General features: G+C 40.8%; 1 protein-coding gene across 1 annotated transcript in view; it reads right to left on the reverse strand.

Moving 5' to 3' along the window:
* Window positions 1-9,534, reverse strand: part of LOC117495943 (ephrin type-B receptor 1-like) — a 95,138-nt gene extending 85,604 nt beyond the window's left edge. The window contains exon 1 of the mRNA XM_034147561.1: window positions 9,338-9,534. Coding sequence (XP_034003452.1) covers window positions 9,338-9,431 — 94 coding nt within the window. The 5' untranslated portion in view covers window positions 9,432-9,534. The remainder of the gene's footprint in view (window positions 1-9,337) is intronic.
* Window positions 9,535-21,309: the final 11,775 nt, after the last annotated feature.

Genomic DNA, 21,309 nt, shown 5'->3' on the forward strand with positions numbered 1-21,309 from the left:
ACATATATTATGCATACAGAAAGAACAGAACACAAGGAGTGACTTTCAATACTACTGCTACTGTACAGTATATCACCATTAGATGAACAGCAAAACATTACTATCTTTAAAGATGCTTTTAAACAACTTCGCGTCACATCTTCTGTCTTAACACATGTAACACAATGCGGTTAATAATTGTCGGTGTACAGAGGAGGTATAATCATCAACATCTGCCTTGTTTTTTTTAATCTTGTAAAATTGTTGCAATCTTTTTAGCAACCATTGCTTCCTTTATCCATAACATGCCTTTGAAAAAAGATACAGGTAATTCAAAGTATTCTCCTATTCTCTGTTTTTAATCTCTTCTCTGGTCAGTAGGCAGAGCAGTTGGAGAGCAGCCTGTGGACAAGATCGAATAAAAGCATTTATTTGTGTGTGCTAAATTATTCAGCCTTTATCTTAAACAAAGGGTAATTGATTCTATCGCCTACCTCACATGTTAAAAAATAGAAGACAGAGAAACTAAAGCAGCATCCCATTGAAGTCTGTCTAATATAGATGTGTATTGATGTGACTCTTTGAGCTGCAAATGAGTTGAAGTGACAGCATAATGGACCCAAGCCAAAACAGACTGAGAGTTTTAGGTGAAGGATTCCTTCATTCCTTTTGTGCCCATCATTGCTCCGTTTCAATTATAGTCTCATATCAGGGAAATATAATCTATTCAGACTGGTTGTTATGCAAATAACCTGAGGAGTTTGGCTGGCGAAGCGTTTTATAATGTGCGAGCCTTCTGCTTCTCACTGCAGTTGAAAATCAATTCACACTTTTTTAAACATGTCAGCATTGGCAGCTGCAGTAGAGATATAGTGATTGTCGTTAAATGTTGGTAATAAAAGGTGCTTTAGATGCTGATTTACTGTTGTTTATATAATCAGTATATGCACAGGGCAGGTTGTTTACAGCAGGGCCGCTCCTCTTGTATCACAGTACTTTCTGGATGCCTATACTGTAAGCCTATATTCATCCCCTCAGAGGTCACACACCAACAAAGATTTCCATGTCAAGCATAAAGCTGTTTAATCCCCTCTCCTCTACTGAGAATTTTAGTATCTCCCAGCTCATTGGGCCCATTTCACAAACCATTTCAACATGTCTTCTTAAAGGCGACTTGCACAATGCATTATGGTCTCTACATGTATGCACACTTTATAACACCCTGTGCATATTTTTGTGTTATTTTACATTCACTCCTGACTTTTCTAAAAATAACAGCTCGGTCAACTTCCTGCAGTTGTTCTTGTTACGCCACCCTCTTTGTTTAGGATCATTTGACAGCATAGTCTATTCTTTTTCATTTCTATATGCAAACAACAACTTGGTTGCAGTCAAATTGTCAAAAAAACAGCTCCTATCATCTTTTCCTATCCACTATTCCTTGGTAAAGTAACGTTCATATTTCTCCTTTTGGTCATTATAGTGTAGAACATTCAAAACAAAGCACTTTGGCAAGTTACCCATAAATTGTAAAATGCTTAATAAGTACCGTAACTTTCACGATATGCATTTCCCCGTCATAATCGGTTGTTTCCGTGAACCGTGGCCGAATGTTGTGTCACGGGAAATGTTGCAGCCGCAAGGCATTGTGGGACAGCATTTTCTCCTTTCCTTTCGTAAAGGAAGGTACAGTGTTTCCTAATCTAAAGGAGGTTATAAAGGAAGTTTCAAAGCTCTTTTCCTATCATCTAGAGCAGTGGTTCTCAACTGGTGGGTCGCGACCAGAGTAAATATACAAAAGTAATATTATTACAGTAGCGCGTTACTGTAATAATATTACTTTTGTTGGTAACGGAGTAGTGTAACGCGTTACTTTTATAATTCAGTAATCACACTACAGTTACTAATATTGCCCCGACACGCATTACTTTTATAAAATCAGTCATAATCACACTGACAGACAAGAGGGGTTTCCGCCGCAGGTTTATATGTACGTAATCGGCGCGACTTGCGCGTCCACATCTCCACGTGCAGTGCTGCATAAACATGGCAGAGTCAGCGATAACTTCCGAGGGGTGGAGGTATGCCCATTATTTTGAGTTTGTCCGAAGATTAGACAGGAATGTGACGGTGAGGTGCAAACTGTGTCCAGGCCAGAAGCTGTTATCCACTGCTGTAAACACCACGTCAAACCTCATCAAACACCTTCAAAGATCACATGCTAAGCTGTCTTGCAAGCTTGTTGTGGTAGCCTATTTTATTAAAGAGCATATAAAAAGAAAGACTTGTGTTATGTCTTCCTTATTGCAATAGTAATTGGGGGTGCAAGTGGAGTCTCGCAGAGGCAAAACTGTGGCGCGCTTACACTGTAGGTGCGCCGCAGTCTGCGTGATCTGCCTGTAGGGAGGGGCGGGCCGGCCCTGCGAGTAAAGTAACGAGTAAAGTAACGAGTAAAGTAACGAGTTACTTAGAGAGTAACAAAGTAGTGTAATATATTACTTTTTTTTTAAAGTAATATGTAATATATTACTTTTATTTAGTAATGACCCCATCTCTGGTCGCGACCCAAAAGTGGGTCGCGGACCCGTTTCGAGTGAGTCGCGGATGTGTGAGTGAAGAAAAAAAGAATTTGGGAAAAAAGTCAAACTTTTATTTTGAAGGTCCGATTTTCTAACGCTGTGCATGCAGTAGGCGTTGGACTGGAAGTACCGGACACCATAAAAGGTTTTGAAAACTTCTGTCACCCTTACCCACAATTTAAAGTAATTCACACAAACTATCTCCTCTTTACTCTTCTCTCTCTGTGGAGCAGCAAGTTCAGCTGTCAGAACAAAGTGAAACACAAACAATGGCATAAAATATTATTAAAATGTCGGGTAGTAATAGATTTATTTATTTTCTTCTCAGAGAGTACCAGAATGCGTAGTTTATATGTTAGTATTTCTAAAAATCTCCTGGGGGAGAATCCCCCCAGACCCCCCTTCTGGGGTTGGGTTTTCAGCATGTGTGCTTTTTTATGTTATACAGTTCAGCTTTGATTCCATCATCTCATTAAACCTTTTTAAAAGCATACTTTGGTTCTGTGAAGGGATATAAGCACTGTACTTCACTTTCATTAATATTGTATGCTGAAAAGCGTATATATATATATATATATATATATATATATATATATATATATATATATATATATATATATATATATATATATATATATATATATATATATATATATATATATATATATATATATATATATATATAACTGCACGATTTTTTGTTGAAAAGATTTGAGTGGTTCAAAATGGTGGGTCGCGATTTATTGACAAAGTAAAAAATGGGTCCCGAGGCCTGACCAGTTGAGAACCACTGATCTAGAGAATTCAAACAGCTCTTATCATGGCTGCCACTGAAGTACTTCGGGTCATTTCACTCGGTTAGGAAGGTTCTTAGCATAACTGACAATTCGACCGCAACCCAAGTTAGGTTGTACAGTATACCTCCTTTAGGATGAACTTGCTGGGACTTCAATTTAGAAAGGACCATGCGATCGCAAAAACACATTTAAGAAAAAGGAAACACGGGACGATGCTGTTAAATGAGGCCAAATGTTTTGGTCTTTGCGTTCACCCCTTAATGCTCAACATCATTTCCTAAAGGTAGCTGCAAAAATGCCTCAAACTGATCATACAATTGCAGAGCACCAAATGATAGGCGGGAATAGTTGGCAACTATTTGGTGAACATAGTGGAGCATTACGAAGCTGAAGATTGAGATATTTCCCTCAGGAGTTGTTGGGGAACCAAACCCAGGTCGAGTTAAGTGGCCCGATACTCAGCCAAAAGATACTTTCCAACTCTCACATTTTGAACGGTCAAATTTTGCAAGAATAATGAAAAATACCTAACAGCATGCCAGGCAGGCCTTGCAAAGTCTGAATATATAATTATTTGGCCAACACATTGCAGGGTTCTGTTCATACAGCACTAAATTAAAAATGCTAAGCGACTCCAATGGATTTAAAATACTTGTAACTGGACTCGGATGATTTGAAAATGATGATCTTTGGTTGACTGAGTCTTGCACTAATGGACTTGAGAATTGGAACTAAAAGACCACACTTAAACACCTACTAAACTAAGGCCAAAGATATAATACAGTACATAACTATTTTTCATCCAGAATCCACAGCAGACACTCAAACATTTGGTATTGAAATTCTGTGAAAGGTATGCAGTAAAAAAAAAGTTATCTTTCCTCAGTAATTGACATGGCTCAACACAGCAAGTTTGTCCTCAAATTTAACAAGAGGATCGTTGAGTTGTGTGAAAAATCACAGCCAATGTGTGAAGATAAGGCTTTATTTTCACACTAATAGAACGTATTAATCACATCTCAGTAAACATTGAGGGTGTTTTGTTAGAAATGACTTCCTGAAGCACTGAAAGCTGTGATATTGATGTCTGACAGCCTGTGGGTACAGAGAAGCATGGTATTAATGCCAGACTGACTCATCTGAAATTGCCTCTTGATGCCCAAACCGCCGTGGGAAACACACCACCAAAGCCCAGGACTCTGAGTTTCTGTGCAAAAGGTAAATATTCTCACAGGTTTCAAGTACCTTACAGCAGAAAATGTATTCTGAAAAACTATGAAAGCTACGTGGAAATAAATATTTAATACCAACAGGATGCCCTGAGGAAAAATAGCAACACTGGAGCAAAAACTGGTGAGAAGGATCTTCTTCCAGGCTCCTAGTTTTCCCCAGTTCAACTATATGTCTGTCACACATTGATAACCTGTCACCAGATGAATATAGAAACCACATCTTTAAAACATGAGCTGGCAGAGCATGGTGCAGAGTACGGTATGTGCATATATGGTGTGTGTGGCAGCAGCAGTGCTGTCAGTGTATGTGCAGCAAGTCATCTGCATATCTCTTTGCAATAAGTGTGTGATAGCTTTCCCTGAGGAGATAATTTGTTCATCATTAGTTGCACACACAAACACAAAGTCACAAATTGCAGCTCGTCATGTTGATTCCAACATCTAAAAACAGGATCTAGGAGCTTTAACCTTTAGCGTTCCCAGAAGATGACAGATGGGGCACCACACGTACGTGTACAGGCTCCGGGGAAAAGGACAAAAATAGTTTACATGTAAGAGCAGAAATGGTATGTGCAGGTTTATCGTGTGTACAGTGCATATTTTACATGTAGCCATACCTTAGCAGCAACCAAACTCAGGGTTTCTAAATAAAGTAGATTTTTTAGAAAATCTTACATTCAAAAAGTCGAAAGAAATTAACTCCTCGACCCCTAATCGACACTCAACACGGACACAAATCAGCAATTTCAGTGATTTCAGTGCCTGCTGCTGACTGGGTGTTTGGTGCAGACACATGACTTTGCCACCCCCCCCTCCCAAGGCTTGTTTGTGGGATATGTAGCACTTATACCCAACAATATCCGCTGGGTCAGGGTTGGCATTGACTTTCAAAATGACAGGGTCAAATGCTGGATTACTGTACTGCATTGTGGGCTCTATGAAAGAGTGTAAATCCAGAGGGAATGTAAAGGTCAATGTATTTGGGCAGCCATTTCAGACTACACAGAGACAGCAAACGGCTAAAGCCAGAGTGATGCGAGTGATTTTTCTTCATCAAAAGGAAAGTTCTTCAGTATTCTAGTCCAAAAATCTGAAAGAGTGCCTGATTTCGTGCTTTCAAAAAGCTGCTGTCTGGCAGGTACTGACCAGGTAGCTGGGTATGATCAAGATGAGAGATTTCAAAACTGGCACATTTCTCATTTCAGTCAGCAGGGTGAGGGCTAGGGATGCTCCGATCGATCGGTCACCGATCGAGATCTGCCGATACTCACTCTCTACCGATCGATCGGTGCTCTCTAAACATGCCGATCGCGAGGGCCGATCGCATGACGTAAAATACATGACACTTTTCTCTGTGCGCGGCAAAACAAGCTCGCCAAAATGGCTTCACCGGTCTGGCATTATTTTAAGGTGTCCGAAAAAGACAGTAAAATAGCGGTATGCAACGTGTGTGTGAAGCAGAAATCCTGCAGCTCCACCCGCTGTGACGGAGCGGTGAGCGGAGCGAAACACACAAGAGTTAGACCTAACACACTTAGCTATTTTATCTACCTCTGGAACAAGCTAAACTAGTTATAAATATGTGTATTCTTCACTGTCGGCCTCACACATTACTGGATCAGCGAGCTGCATGAGACGATACTGACGGGCTGTCAGGAGAGGGAGAGCGGGGGAGAGAGAGAGGGAGAGAGAGAGGGAGAGAGAGGAAAAGAGAGCGCTTGCTCATTTCTCCCGTGTTATTATCCAAAGTGAATGTAAACTTGAATAATATACATAATTTGAATGTAATAATTAAGTTGATTGTTGTTTGTGGAAGCTCCAGTGAATGAGCCCCATTAACTGAGTTTTAAACATCACTTTAAATGGAAGATTTAAAGTGATGTTTAAATCTTCCATTTAGGCCCCGCCCACTCGATCGGATCGGCGATCGGTATCGGCAGATACTGATTCCGGCGATCGGCGATCGGCGATCGGCCCCAAAATTGGCGATGGGAGCATCCCTAGTGAGGGCATAACTACATTTCAGAAATGGCAGAAAAACAGAGGAAGATAGGGGAAACTAGTATGATACTTGACTTTTAAAGCAAATTTAAGCACAACATAAAGTACCACTTTGAGGTTTTGCTGCTTTTTTTACTGTCATTTCACAGGACACTAAATACTTTTGGAGTTTTCTAGAGAAGGTCTGACAAAACAAGGAATATGAAGACTCCTTCTTGGGATCCTGAAAATTATAATAGGCTTTTTTCATACAAATGGTTAAAAAAAAACATAATCATTTTTAATTTATTATGAAAATGTGTTTATTTGCAGTCGAGTACTGAACTATAAAAAGAGCAAGCCTTTTGTAAACAATTAATTCACTTTCGAGCAACATTTGATCAGAACCTCACTAATATATTAAAAGGCTTTAATTTGTTCTACTGTTTTTATTTTACACAGGGAACTATAAAACACTGCAGGTCAACACAAACCACCCCTTGATTAATTAAATTAGCAGGTGCACAATCAGCAACAATTTTGATATTCCATTATTACGGTGAAAATAAAGTGTGGAAGTGTGCAGATGGGAATATGAAAGTGTGCACCGAGCGGCAGTGACTGTCAGCAGAGAGTCTATTTACACCAACACTCACTTGAACATCAGTTCATTAAGCACCTACTTGCCATGTAAAGGCCACCGTGACCACAAAACAACCCCCGCCCACACTGTACATTTTTGTCTCTCCTTCATCTTAACCTCCTACCTCTCGCCCACACACACACCTTTCTGTGTAATCAAAGTAGACCTACCCTTCAACACATTTACATGTCTCATAATGAGGGAAACTTACTACGCAGCCCGTCATTACACGCACCATTAAAACACAGCAGTAGACTAATCTAGCGCTTCCATAAGGGACAGCAGGAGGAGGAGGAGGATGAGGAAGAAGAGACACGATAGAAGACAAGGGAGTGTAAGCTAAATACTGCAGGAGGTAAAGGTGAGGACGCGGGGAGTAGCAAGCCCGAAAATACTGGTAAACAAGATGTAAGGAAATAAGAAGAATAGGAGAAAGAGGATCTTAAGGTGGTGGAGCAGCATTGGCATGAGCAGAAGGATATGCTTTGAATTTGAATAGCATTCAAGAAGAACAGAAAGGAAGGAGTTAGCATGGGTGGAGTGAGCTAGAAACGCAGCAGGTGAAGTGAAGTGATGCATGGGGAGGAAAAGCAAGAGGAAAATACTTGAACGGGAGCAAAGGGAGAAACAGTATGCTATGTTTTGGAAGGAGAACAAAACGATGCTTGAGGAAGAGCAGCAGGAGTATACTTTGTTGTACCACATGGAGGACATGCTTGGACAGGTGCAGTTCCAGTAGGTGATCTTTGGGAATAGCAAGCAGGAGCAACACACAAGTCATAGTAATGTTTTGGAAGGAACACTGGAAGGATCAATAGTAACAGAAGAGGAGGAGATCATAGTGGAAGGATAGATTCTTAGGGGTGAGCAACAGAGGAGAATGCTCTGAGAGGAACAACAGGAGACTGTAAGATCAGAAGAAAGAGCAGGTAGGGAAGCGGAAATGCTGGAAGAGGAATACGTTGATCTTGAGAAAAAGTAGGACAGCAGGAGTTAAATGTGATTCTCGGAAAGGAACAGAAGGTGGAGCTTAGGAAGAAGAAGCAGCAACACAGTGTTTGATGAGAAATAGCAGGAGTAATGCTTGCAAATGGGCAGCAACAGGTACAGCGGTCCAAGAAGGAGCAGGAGGAGGGATGCTTGTGAAGAAGCAGAAGGAGCATGAGTTGATAATGTTTTGGGAGAAGTAGCAGGATGGCATACTTGTTGAGGTGCAGCAAAAGAAGCAGGAGGTGGTGTTGGAGGATGAGAAGGAGCAGCAGGAGTAAAATGTGACGCTGGAAATTGAGCAGTGGCGGTGGGAGAGGCTTTAAGAGAAGCAGCAGGAGAATCAGCTGGTAATGCTCGGGAGACGTAGCAGGAGATCATACTTGTAGACGGGCAACAAAAGAGGCGGAAGGTGATGTTTGCCAAAAAGCAGGGGGAGATGATGCCTTAAAGGGAGGCAGGAGGGGGAGAACCAGGGGAGGGGGTGCAGCTACATGGAGTGACTGAGCACCTGTGAGCTATAATTATGATTCACTTTGCTGCTCCAGGTGAGCAGCAGGGGGGGATTTAATAGCGCCACCACAGTGCACTGGAGAGGAAGAAACACAGTGATGTTTGGCACTAAACACCACACAATATATGACACAGAGAATACACATCATAAGATATTGGTTAGGAGTGAATCCCTGATGTAATTTAAGCCTATAACATCACTCACTATGATTAAAAAATGAAAATAAAATAAACATTATTATGCTATTTCATGCTTGGTGGTTAGTTGCATGCATATTATTCCTCTCAAGACGATTTTATAATGATGATGGTATAAATCTAGGTGTAAATACAAATGTGTACTCCACAGTAGACTAACAACATAGCCTATTGGTAGAGCAGCAGCAAAACAAATAATATGACATATTGCATACCTTTACTGTCGAAAATTAGCCTTCATAGTAATGCCCCCCGAAAAAGAAAACTTACTGATAAATACTGAAGCACCTAAATGACAAAATAAGTTTATGTTGGTCTACAAAAAGTTAAACTGTGAGACTATTAGAACAATGGTTGTTAGCAGTGGGGCAGCTTGAATCACAATTAGCCTAAATGAACAGTGAAAAATGTCCCGTTTAGCACACCTACCTTCGACTGCGCACACCGAACTCAGCACACAGAGAAGAACCGCAACACAAGTGTCCCGCATGGCCAACATGACTCCCCGCCTGTCCTCTCGCATTATCCGGCTGACAGTAGAGAGAAAATCCCACAGAAACACGCTGTATTCCTCTGGTAAACAGTCACATCGCAGCCCTCAGTGTGGGTGTGTGTACTGCACCGGCAGTCAGCGGGGACTGGAGCAGATACACTGCTGCTGGCGCTGGGCTCTCTCGCCTCTCACACCTCTCTGACCAATCAGGAGACAGCATGGCGGATCGTAAACCAATCACCCGTTCTGTTCCACCTGACCCAGACTGAATGCCTAATGGTTAGCCCCCCCCCAAACCCGGCATGGTGGCTTCTGTGACGGGACAGTGACCCCTAGTGGTCAAACTGCAGTACAGCAATACAAGCATCAGATTCCACTCATATCTGTGTTAAAGCAAATGAAGCTAATTCATGTTTTCTGTATCGTTATTTTTATTCAAACGGTTACATGTTCACTACAGTGATTCATTAAGGTGTATATTCTCTTAAACTGAGAAGTTAAACATTGATTCAGGACATTTGATAACCTATTGTACCAAAAGTGCATCCACATAAAAACAAAGCACAACTCTTCCTACACTACCATAGGTTTTCCTGCTTCTTCTGCTACATGTATCATGCCTTCACAATAGTTCATGTTTGTGTGTAGTCTCCTTAATAGACATTTGGCAATAAATGATGTATGTTACTTATTGATCATCATGGAGACTTAAAATATAAATCCTTAGCAAAAACTATTTTTTTATGCTCAAATAGCACAATAATATTAGTTATGTTTTTTTATATTTTGCATCTATGGTGATCTATGAGTCACATTTTTCAACCAATGGACTTCAAACGCTTTCCCCAGCATGTATGTTCCAGCCTGTCCTCCTCCAAAAAACGACCAAATAGGTTGATTGTTCAGCAGCTTATTACGACCTATAGTCACGTTTTAAAGTTTAGCACCTCTAGTGGCCGTGTAGGAAACAACAATTTGCGGCATATGGGCTGATGCTCCCGTTGATTGCAAACGCTCCGGAGGGTCGTATATTCACAAATAACCCTCTCTGGAAAATCCTAAATTATAGAATAGTTTGGCCATTAAAATGCTTTTTGATTTGATTTCTAGCGAGAAGTGTATATTGTACTTTTAGAATCCACGTCCAGTGGATGTGTAGGATCTATAGTTTGATCAGTGGCGAGCCTAAGATATTCAAAAAAATAATATTTGAAAACATTAAAAAAATATATATTTTTCAATCTTTTTTTAGTTATATTTTTCATTAGTTTTACCAAAATAACTTGATTTAATTGTATTTAAAATAACATTTCCAAAGAAATAAATCCTTTGAATCTGCCTGTTCAGTTTCTGTTTGAATGTGAAGGGTTAAATGAGAGAAGCTCTTTGAGCCGTCTCTGCGAGTTGCTGTGAAGATAGGAGCTGATTGGTGGTCCTGCTGTAAATTCACAGAGGGCCCGCTATAGAGAGGAGAAGTCCCTCCCTTTCCGGTGGACCTCGATGGGACCTTATTTCGGAAAAATTATGTATTGAAGTCAATGGCGAGAGAAAAGTTATCTTTCGATCCCGTTTGAATTGTGCCACGAATTACACATGATGTTTGTCAATTTAAAAGATAATTTTGCTAGTAAAAAAAAATATGTTTTGCCGTAAAACTTTGAAGTAAGACTTTTTTTGTGTGAAACCGCTCAATGAACTACATCTCTGGTCTCGCACAACAACACACGTCACCAAGATGGCCGTCACTACTGTCTTGCCAAATAAGGGATTGACTACCCTCACTATCACCACAATGAAACACGTCCAGAAGAATGTCTTGCAAAGCTACCTGGCTACCTGCCTTCCTTCGATTCTCCCTGAACTGCCTGATCTTTTTAATGTTCAATGTTAACCATTTGTGCAGATAGCATGAAGTAGAAAAGATCGCCGACGCTAATGTAGCATTAGCGTTAGCATGTCTCCCCCGCCATCAAGTGCTTCATCCAAAAGGACAGGAGGATGGACTTTGTGTTTAAGTGATTTGATCTTTAAAGGTAGGCCTAAGTCATTTTCAATGTGGGCCGCCGTGCCGACTTAATTCATTTTTAATTGTTACTTGGCTGTGGGTGCCCTGTCATGATAGGTGTTTATATAAATGGTGTTGTTTTGTGTGGTAGAGGGTCGCTGTCATTGATGCGTTTTGCACCCCGGGCCGTTGTTTTACGCTGTGACGTAATTGTTTTATTTTTTTTTTTTCGAGGGATGGGGGGGTCAGAGGGCCTAGGTATAAAAGTCACAGCTCGCCACTGAGTTTGAAATGTTACGATCCTGTCCGTCAAAATGACGGGCAGCGAAAAAGTCTAGCGCAACCTCTGAGTGGCAGTGCGCCAAGGTTACGACGAGCGTCAAACAGCTTTTTGAAATGGAATGAAACCACGGCAGACTATCCAAAACTGGATTTGAATGGGTCCACCGCCTCCCCCCTACCCCACCCCCCCAGAACTACACATGCTGGCTATTGTGTTTCGCAACATGTTCTATGGCACGTCTCTACTGGGAATTGTAGTTTTAAAAGACGTTTTCGTATTTCCCATAATTAGAAGTTGCCAGTATTAAACTGTGTACATCCCTGGAGGTTTAGGGGATGGGAAACACATTGGTGTTATCAAATTTAAAACATATAATTAATAAATGGGTGAAAATGGCTTGTGTCCATAATGGGCAGGATTAATATACCCACATGACAGCTTAGGTAAGAAGAGCTTTATTTAATAGCTGGTCTTATGTCTGTGACCCCTCCTGTTGTTAATTGATAAGCCTGAAACATGCAGGTTCAAAGGCAAATTTTGCAAATATGGCAGTAGCCATCTTAAGATAAGATATACTTTATTGATCCCAAGTTGGGAAATGTTTTTGTTACAGCAGCATGTACTACTTTGTTCTACTCCACTACAATTCAGAGGTTAACCTGGTATTTTTACTCCGCTACATTTATTTGAGTTACTTTGCAGATTCTGATTAATGATGTGAAATATATACCACCCATATAGCAGACTTTAGTTACACCTGAGTAAAATTCAGGGAAGGTGATTGTCAAGTGCCAAAATAAACTATGCAATATATTAGACGTTAAGTACTTTGTCAGACTTCATATTTATCTGTAGATACCCCCAACGTTTTTTTCTTATTCAAAAGAAGACCTTAACTTAAAGTATTCTTTAATGTTTAAATAAAGCCTTATTAGTTTGTCTGTTTTGCACATCCTCCTGGACGTCCTGCACTAAACTGTTTTATTGTAGCGATCACTACAGTATCTTCTTGATATTTTCTATTCTATATTTCTATCATTGACCTTCTAATTTTTTCATGAAATATAACATATTCAACAAAAAAATTCAATAACTTTAACCACTAGGCGGTGCAGGTTAAAAAACTGTCAAGTTTACAGTGTTAACACAATAAATTATACTTTCCAGTATAAGTTTCCAGTTTAGTTTATGACGGATTTATTTTGTTATCCACACATATATTGTTTTGATATTTGTAACACCAAACCGACAGCAAAGATGGTCTTAACATGACCCAGTGGTCTAGTTAATAAAACATAATAATATCAAACATCATTTTACTATTAACTTTATTGTGAAATGAAAACAGAACGGTAAAGAAAAATACAGTTTCAGTCTCTCGATTTGAAGCTTATGCATTGTACCATGAACCTGTATAGACCTGTAACAGTCAACTGGTGAGGAGTTGGAAGTGTTTCTGAAGATGTTACAAATAACACACATCATACAATGCCATAATAACTTTGTATTATTAGTGTAGGACACTTATGTATGTATAACATCTGAAGATATGTAGTTTTATTCATGTTTTCACATAATTTTACAGGATATTGCTATATTATTTCACATATTGTAGTTCTACACATTAATATCTGATTTGTAAAACATCATTGACAGAAAGGTATATCCGTCATTTAATGGTAAGCTATTGAAATTCTGATTCCATAGATGTGTCTCCCATCACCCAAAACCCCTGACTATTCTCTCAACTCAGTATTTACATTCTTTAATTCAAAGAAAATCAGTAATATCTTTAAAAACTACAACTCCTTTTCTATAAGCTGTTATGGTGTAAATATAGCCTATCTACCAATTTACCGAATTACTATTGATACTGCAAGGAGACGTATTGTGTGAAGAGAAATTGAAGATGTTGTTTAATTGCTGATATATTTATGATCCACGTCACGTATTCAGTTTCGGCGGCATTTCTTCCAGTTTGTCCAAAGGTCTTCTAATCAGGGCTCTATAAATAGAGAACTATGGCAGATGTGTAATATTTAATGCAGCCGAACCGTGTATTACAATGCCGTTATGTGATGACTTTCAAAGAGAAAAGCAAGCACACTCGGAATAAAGTCTTATTTTCTTTTTTAAATGTTTTCGGATTTCATATCGCATAAACACCATATCCCAACGTGCATTGTGGCTAAAACATCCAATCACCGAGCTTCAACGATAGCTGAGGATTATGGGTAATTCAATGTTTTAGCCTATCAAAACCTCTGAAAAAAGAAATGTGTCTCTCAGAATCGAAAGAGAAAAACCTATGGGAAAAACACAAAAGCAGTGTACACAATTTAAACCAATTAATGTCGTGTAATTAACAAGGATAAACTGATGTTTTTTAGTGGATGAGTACTGCAGATATCACTGTAAAATCATTTGACAGTGAGGGGAATACGGTTTTATTATGAAAACTTCGAGACCAGAAATAATGTTTTCACCCCGTGAGGGTTGACGCTAACTTTACATGGACGCTGCCGTCAATAGAGATTAATAGGGGAAAGACGTAGTATATACACGTTCTCCTGGCGAGACCTCAAATCATCTTTGTAATATCTATCAAACTATACTGTAGATCCTACCAGTGTTGTAGTCAAGTCACCAATTCACGAGTCCAAGTCACTCTCGAGTCACCACTCTTCGAGTCCGAGTCTAAGTCCGAGTCACCAAGGGAGAGTCGTAGTCGAGTCCGAGTCCAAGTCCGAGTCACCCAAGGAGTGTCCGAGTGGAGTCCGAGTCCGAGTCATCATTACCTGTGTTCGAGTCCGAGTCCAAGTCCGAGTCACCCAAGGAGTGTCCGAGTCGAGTCCGAGTCCGAGTCATCATTACCTGTGTTCGAGTCCGAGTCCAAGTTTGAGTCACCTAAGAAGAGTCCAAGTCAAGTCCGAGTCACAAGTCTTCATGTATTAATCTTCGTGGATATATGTGTTGAAATGTAGCTGCTCCTCTACATTGCTTTTATCCTGTCATGTTATACTAATCTGTCTATTGAACTGCTGTGAAGCCAGTTTGGCTACAATTCTTGTAATAGGTGCTATACAAATATAAAGCTTATTACTAATATTAATATTATTATTATTATATATATAAATAAACTATGTTTAAAATGAGTTACCTTTTAGAGAAGTGATTATATTTGTATGCCAATATTTTTCTATGGTAAAGTTTTCGTTTTGCACTTTTATTTTGATAGTAATAAGATCGGGACTCTTATTTTGAAGGAACTTTTACCGGTTAAATCGGTTTACTGATAAAGATTTAGCCCCAGAAAGCCAAGCCCCCAGGAAGTGCGCTGGACTCTGATGAAAATATTCGTGCTGGCCAAACGGCAGTACTACACTTCCTTTTGGTTGCCAGGCCCGGAAACACTTTTTCCCATTGACTTACATGGGGAAAGAGTGGTCTGTAAATCGTTGGATAATTTTTTTTAAACTAAATAAACTACCCAGTATGAACACTTGTATAGCCCTTATTAAAAACATTCGTTCCTCAAGTTGTAAAAATGTGCTAATAACGTTATTCTGAGAGTTATTTCCCTCTGCATTATGAACGCGCATCTAACCCACGGGACCGCGCCGCCCGGCACGTTCATGTTACGTGTTCAGCACTAGTACATGCGTTTATCTTTACCCATGGATGTACAATAAGAACGGACCCGTCCCATATCGCCTTACTGCCAGCCCACGGAGCTGTAATAATGAATATATTGCACATGTTTGCTGTAATTCATCATTTGTAAAATATTATACTACATGGGCTGTATGATTAAATCTTGTACCGTAAATGTTGTATTAAATAAAGTTAATATTACCGACGTAGATTAACGTCACTGTAGCTTCTTATTGCACTAAGAAGCTTATTGCACTGTATATATATACATATATATATATATATACCAGAGATGGAGTACTCGAGTCCTGGACTCGGACTCGAGTCGGACTCGAGTGCCGATTTTCGGGACTCGTGACTCGACTCGGACTCGCGCACTGATTGACGCGACTCGGACTTGGACTCGTGAATTCTCGCACACGATGACTTGGACTCGGACTCGGACTCCTGAATTATCGCGTACGCTGACTTGGACTCGGACTCGGACTCGTGCATTTTTCCCCCCACGATGACTCGGACTCGACTTGTACATTGACGCTCTGACTTGGACTCGGACTCGAGCAAGTTTTCTATGGAGTCTGATGTCCTCTATCCTGGCGTGTGCACCGGCTGCGAGGCGAGTTCACGTACTGGGCCCCGCTATTCCAGTCTAATGGCGCATTTCCATTGCAGCGCGTAGCTCGCTTTAAGCGTGCCGTGTCGTGCCGTCCACTTTTTTGGTTGTGCTTCCACTAGGCCTCGTTCCGGCGCGGCACGGCGCGGGGCCACTTTTTCCCCTCTTTTCTGGCCCTAGAAAATTGTGGTTCTATCGGGGCCAACAAACAGGGCTGAGTCGGGCTGAGTATGCTAAACTAGAGAGAGGAGCGCTGGCAAGAGGGCTAGAACTACAACAAGATGGACATATTTGACCGTGATTTAATTGTAATACACGTTTCAAAATGATGCCGAAGTAACAACATACTGATACCGGTTAGTAAAAACCATGAATTAATGCTTTGTCAAGTCTGCAGACAGACGGCAGGGGAAAAACCTTTTAAAATGCGTGTTTTTCTAGATGGAGATTGGCTAAGCTAACGCAGTATATGCCCCGACCGTCCACACTCACAACAACGGCCTATACAGACATAAATAAGGCAGCGACTGTATTCACCATGACACAGGCAGTCTGTGGTGTGTACTTGTTTAACTTTTGTCGAGTTTCTGAACATATATAAGGAGCTGTGAGCTCTGAGTGCTCACAGCTAACGGCTGTGTTGTGTTTCTGGATTTCTCATTGAAGATGACGTCACGGCTCCGCCTACACTGCGTTACTATAGTAACTACCCCAGTTCCTAAACTGTAATGGAAGCGCAGCATGAAGTGAGTCGGCCCTGTTAAGGCCCAACGCGGCCAAGCCGTACCGAGCCGTACCGAGTGTGGCCGAGGCCGACCGTGTAGTGGAAATGCGCCATAAAGATGTCTAGAGACACACCCCGCATCGTGCTGTATGCTTTCACACATTCTGCTTCGACATTGGAAAAGAGCAGCGCAAAATGCTCTATGTGGAAACAATATTGAAGAGAAGGCTCCGTAACACATTACTCTAAACATCGAGTTCAGACATATAGGCTGTCTTGAACACTATCATCAGAGTAACGTGATCTAATCAATAAATAAAGATTCAGCCGATAACACGAAAGCACACGGCTACTTAACATGCAGAATGACGTCATTTTGCATGCTAAGTAGCCATGTGCTTTCTGGGGCTAAATCTTTATCAGTAAACCGATTTAACCGGTAAAAGTTCCTTCAAAATAAGAGTCCCGATCTTATTACTATCAAAATAAAAGTGCAAAACGAAAACTTTACCATAGGAAAATATTGGCATACAAATATAATCACTTCTCTAAAAGGTAACTCATTTTAAACATAGTTTATTTATATATAATAATAATAATAATATTAATATTAGTAATAAGCTTTATATTTGTATAGCACCTATTACAAGAATTGTAGCCAAACTCGCTTCACTGCAGTTCAATAGACAGATTAGTATAATATGACAGGATAAAAGCAATGTAGAGGAGCAGCTACATTTCAACACATATATCCACGAAGATTAATACATGAAGACTTGTGACTCGGACTTGACTTGGACTCTTCTTAGGTGACTCGGACTTGGACTCGGACTCGAACACAGGTAATGATGACTCGGACTCGGACTCGACTCGGACACTCCTTGGGTGACTCGGACTTGGACTCGGACTCGAACACAGGTAATGATGACTCGGACTCGGACTCGACTCGGACACTCCTTGGGTGACTCGGACTTGGACTCGGACTCGACTACGACTCTCCCTTGGTGACTCGGACTTGGACTCGGACTCGAAGAGTGGTGACTCGAGAGTGACTTGGACTCGTGAATTGGTGACTTGACTACAACACTGATATATACAGTGCAATAATTCTTTCATGCTAAATGAAGCTCTGTTGCTTGGATATCACTAGATCCTGTTACAGCGTAATATAAAAGTACATAACGATTGATGTGTAAATTAGCATAATTACTAGCTAACCGCTAGCTGCTAACTGCCGCCTTGTTAATATCAAATCTATCATAATAACAAACCATTACCATGCTGTCATGAACGTGTGGTGCTGTTACGTGTACGCGAATTGACGTGCTTGATGTGAACGAGCATTTTGGGGGGCATGGTTAAAGTTGCGCATGCGCTATGAGCGCACATACGGGTACTTCTCAGGCATGCCGGGTAATCTGTGACGTTTCGCTCTCTCAAAAGTTGGGCCATTTTATCATCATGCGCGAATGAGCAACTCTCATAGGAATGAATGAGGCCCCGCCTCCCACGCTGTATCCAGTTCTTATTATACATCCATGCAGAAAGCACATGTCTACTTAGCATGCAAAATGACGTCATTCTGCATGTTAAGTAGCCGTGTGCCGTGTTATCGGCTGAATCTTTATTTATTGATTAGATGACGTTACTCTGATGATAGTGTTCAAGACAGCCTATATGTCTGAACTCGATGTTTAGAGTAATGTGTTACGGAGCCTTCTCTTCAATATTGTTTCCACATAGAGCATTTTGCGCTGCTCTTTTCCAATGTGGAAGCAGAATGTGTGAAAGCATACAGCACGATGCGGGGTGTGTCTCTAGACATCTTTAGACTGGAATAGCGGGGCCCAGTACGTGAACTCGCCTCGCAGCCGGTGCACACGCCAGGATAGAGGACATCAGACTCCATAGAAAACTTGCTCGAGTCCGAGTCCGAGTCCAAGTCAGAGCGTCAATGTACAAGTCGAGTCCGAGTCATCATGGGGGGAAAAATTCACGAGTCCGAGTCCGAGTCCAAGTCAGCGTACGCGATAATTCACGAGTCCGAGTCCGAGTCCAAGTCATCGTGTGCGAGAATTCACGAGTCCGAGTCGCGTCAATCAGTGCGCGAGTCCGAGTCGAGTCACGAGTCCCGAAAATCGGCACTCGAGTCCGACTCGAGTACTCCATCTCTGGATCCTACACATCCACTGGACGTGGATTCTAAAAGTACAATATACACTTCTAGCTAGAAATCGAACCAAAAAGCATTTTAATGGCCAAACTATCCTACAATTTAGGATTTTCCAGAGAGGGTTATTTGTGAATATACGACCCTCCGGAGCGTTTGCAATCAACGGGAGCACTAGAGGTCGAAAACTTTAAAACGTGATTATAGGTCGTAATAAGCGCTTGAACAATCGACCTATTTGGTCGTAATAAGCGCTTGAACAATCGACCTATTTGGTCGTATGAGTTGGAGGACTTGTTGGTATGTTCAAAGACAACTTTTAAGACGGCAGGATAGCCATAATAGAGCCATAAAATGCGTGTTTTCTAAATGGAGATTGGCTAAGCTACGTTGTATATGCTCCGACCGTCCACACTCACAACAACAGCCTATACATACATAAATAAACCAGCGACTGTATTCGCCATGACACAGACAGTCTGTGGTTTGTACTTGTTTAACCTTTGTCTAGTTTCTGAACAGATATGAGGAGCTGTGAGCTCTGAGTGCTAACAGCTAACGGCTGTGTTGTTTTTCTGGGGTTCTCATTGAAGATGACGTCACGGCTCCGCCTACACTGCGTTACTATAGATACTACCCCAGTTCCTAAACTGTAATGGAAATGCGCCATAAAGTGAGCCAGTCCTAACGAGGCCTAGCCATACCGAGCGAGGCAGAGCGAGGCCGTGTAGTGGAAATGCGCCAAGACAACTCAAAATGCCTGCTGTTTAAAATACCTATTGTACTGAAAATGACTACTGTATATAAATTCCTGATTTCCAAAAGTGTATACTCCCACAGGTCTTTTCAGTTTACCACAAATTGTATTACATTAATAATATATTAAAAGACACTCCAACCAGTAGTCACCTCTAAAGCCAGACACTGAAACACTGAGTATCTCTAAAACACACTATTTGCATCCATTTTCTAAACTCTGACATTAAAAGTAGGGTAGGTAAGAATGGAGAAACCAGCTCGAGTGCGCTAGAATTTGAAAGTACACAGCCGAAAAAAATCTGCCCCTTCCTTCAGACTTCCTTAGCCTTCCTTAGACTTCCTTAGACTTAGCCGGGCCGGCTAAAATAATTGGTCGTGCTTTTTACAGCGCCACGGCTTCCACAGATGAATTTTTTTTATGTATTTATTGTCAAAGCATTTCATATATTCATTGCTATCGGGATGTTAAGAGCATTCCATGGAATATAACAAAAAGTGTTTCTGAAGTAAATTACCTACCCCACCTTTAAGCTACACAAGTTTAACATTGTGTTGTTGTTTCTTTTGTTCACCAACAGCAGTGAAGGCCCTCATCAGAGCAAACCTATACATTTTCACTTATAGAGACATCCTCTCAGGTATCTGTTTGTTCGATTTGAGTTGGTTTTGCAGTGCCTTTACTGGTAGGACATTTTACACATTGATAATGTCTGCAATAATCTATTTATTTCTACCTTTGAGGACCACAGCACAGCTCCACCATACCTCAATCTGAGAAGCTTAATCAGCAGGTAAAGTGGAAACACCTGTGTGGGGGTGCTGGGTCTCTAGTAACCACCCACTCTTTCAGCCCAACTTTGACCCTTTAATAGCCATTCTCCCTTTTTTGGACATGTTTTTTTTTTTTTAAATGAAAACTTGTTTTTATCATTACTTTCTCAAAATTAGACAAATAGTTTTCAAGGATTTATTACATTTAGGATTTGGGTGGCAAAATTACCCATTAACCAAAATGATCAGTACACATAACACATGCTCAAGATTATTGATAGTTCCAGCATCATAGGAAGAGAGTGTGTGGTAAAAGGTTAATTAGTTTAATGAAGCAGTTCTTCCTGCTCGGTGACATTAAACAAAATGTATCTGTGAATGTCATTAAAAAAAAGAATTTTTCCGTCACGACATATTCAGTTTTTAATGCCATAGTTTTCCTCAGTTTCCCCTTGGTGAGATAGGGAAAAGAGGGTATTTATTTGGGACTTGATACAGTCAGATACTCTCCATACAGGAACTTGAATTGATGCCAGGAGAGAAAAGTTGGACATGTGCATCCTTTGTAGCAGTATTATGGATCATGAGTGAACAGAAAGAAAGTTGTTTTTTCCTTTGCAACAACAAGCTAAAAGTTTTAATGACAACAGCAGTTTGGAAACTTTGATACATTTCATCCCCCAATGGCCGTGGATCAATTTTCTCTTGAAGATCCTGTTCTGTCTCACGCCTCCTTCATTTCATGCAGCTTCCTGTCCCTTACCAAGGGAAAAGTTGCTCAATAACACAACAGTACATCTCATTTCTGTGACACTGCATTTCCTGGCCCGACAGTCCGTTTGCATTCTCTCAACCTGACATTTCACTTCTACGGCTTTGATGACATTACACCATGGACCACTACATCAATCCCCTTTATTCAGTGGATC

This window comes from Trematomus bernacchii, unplaced genomic scaffold (assembly GCF_902827165.1).
Source record: "Trematomus bernacchii unplaced genomic scaffold, fTreBer1.1, whole genome shotgun sequence".
Taxonomy (NCBI): Eukaryota; Metazoa; Chordata; class Actinopteri; order Perciformes; family Nototheniidae; genus Trematomus; species Trematomus bernacchii.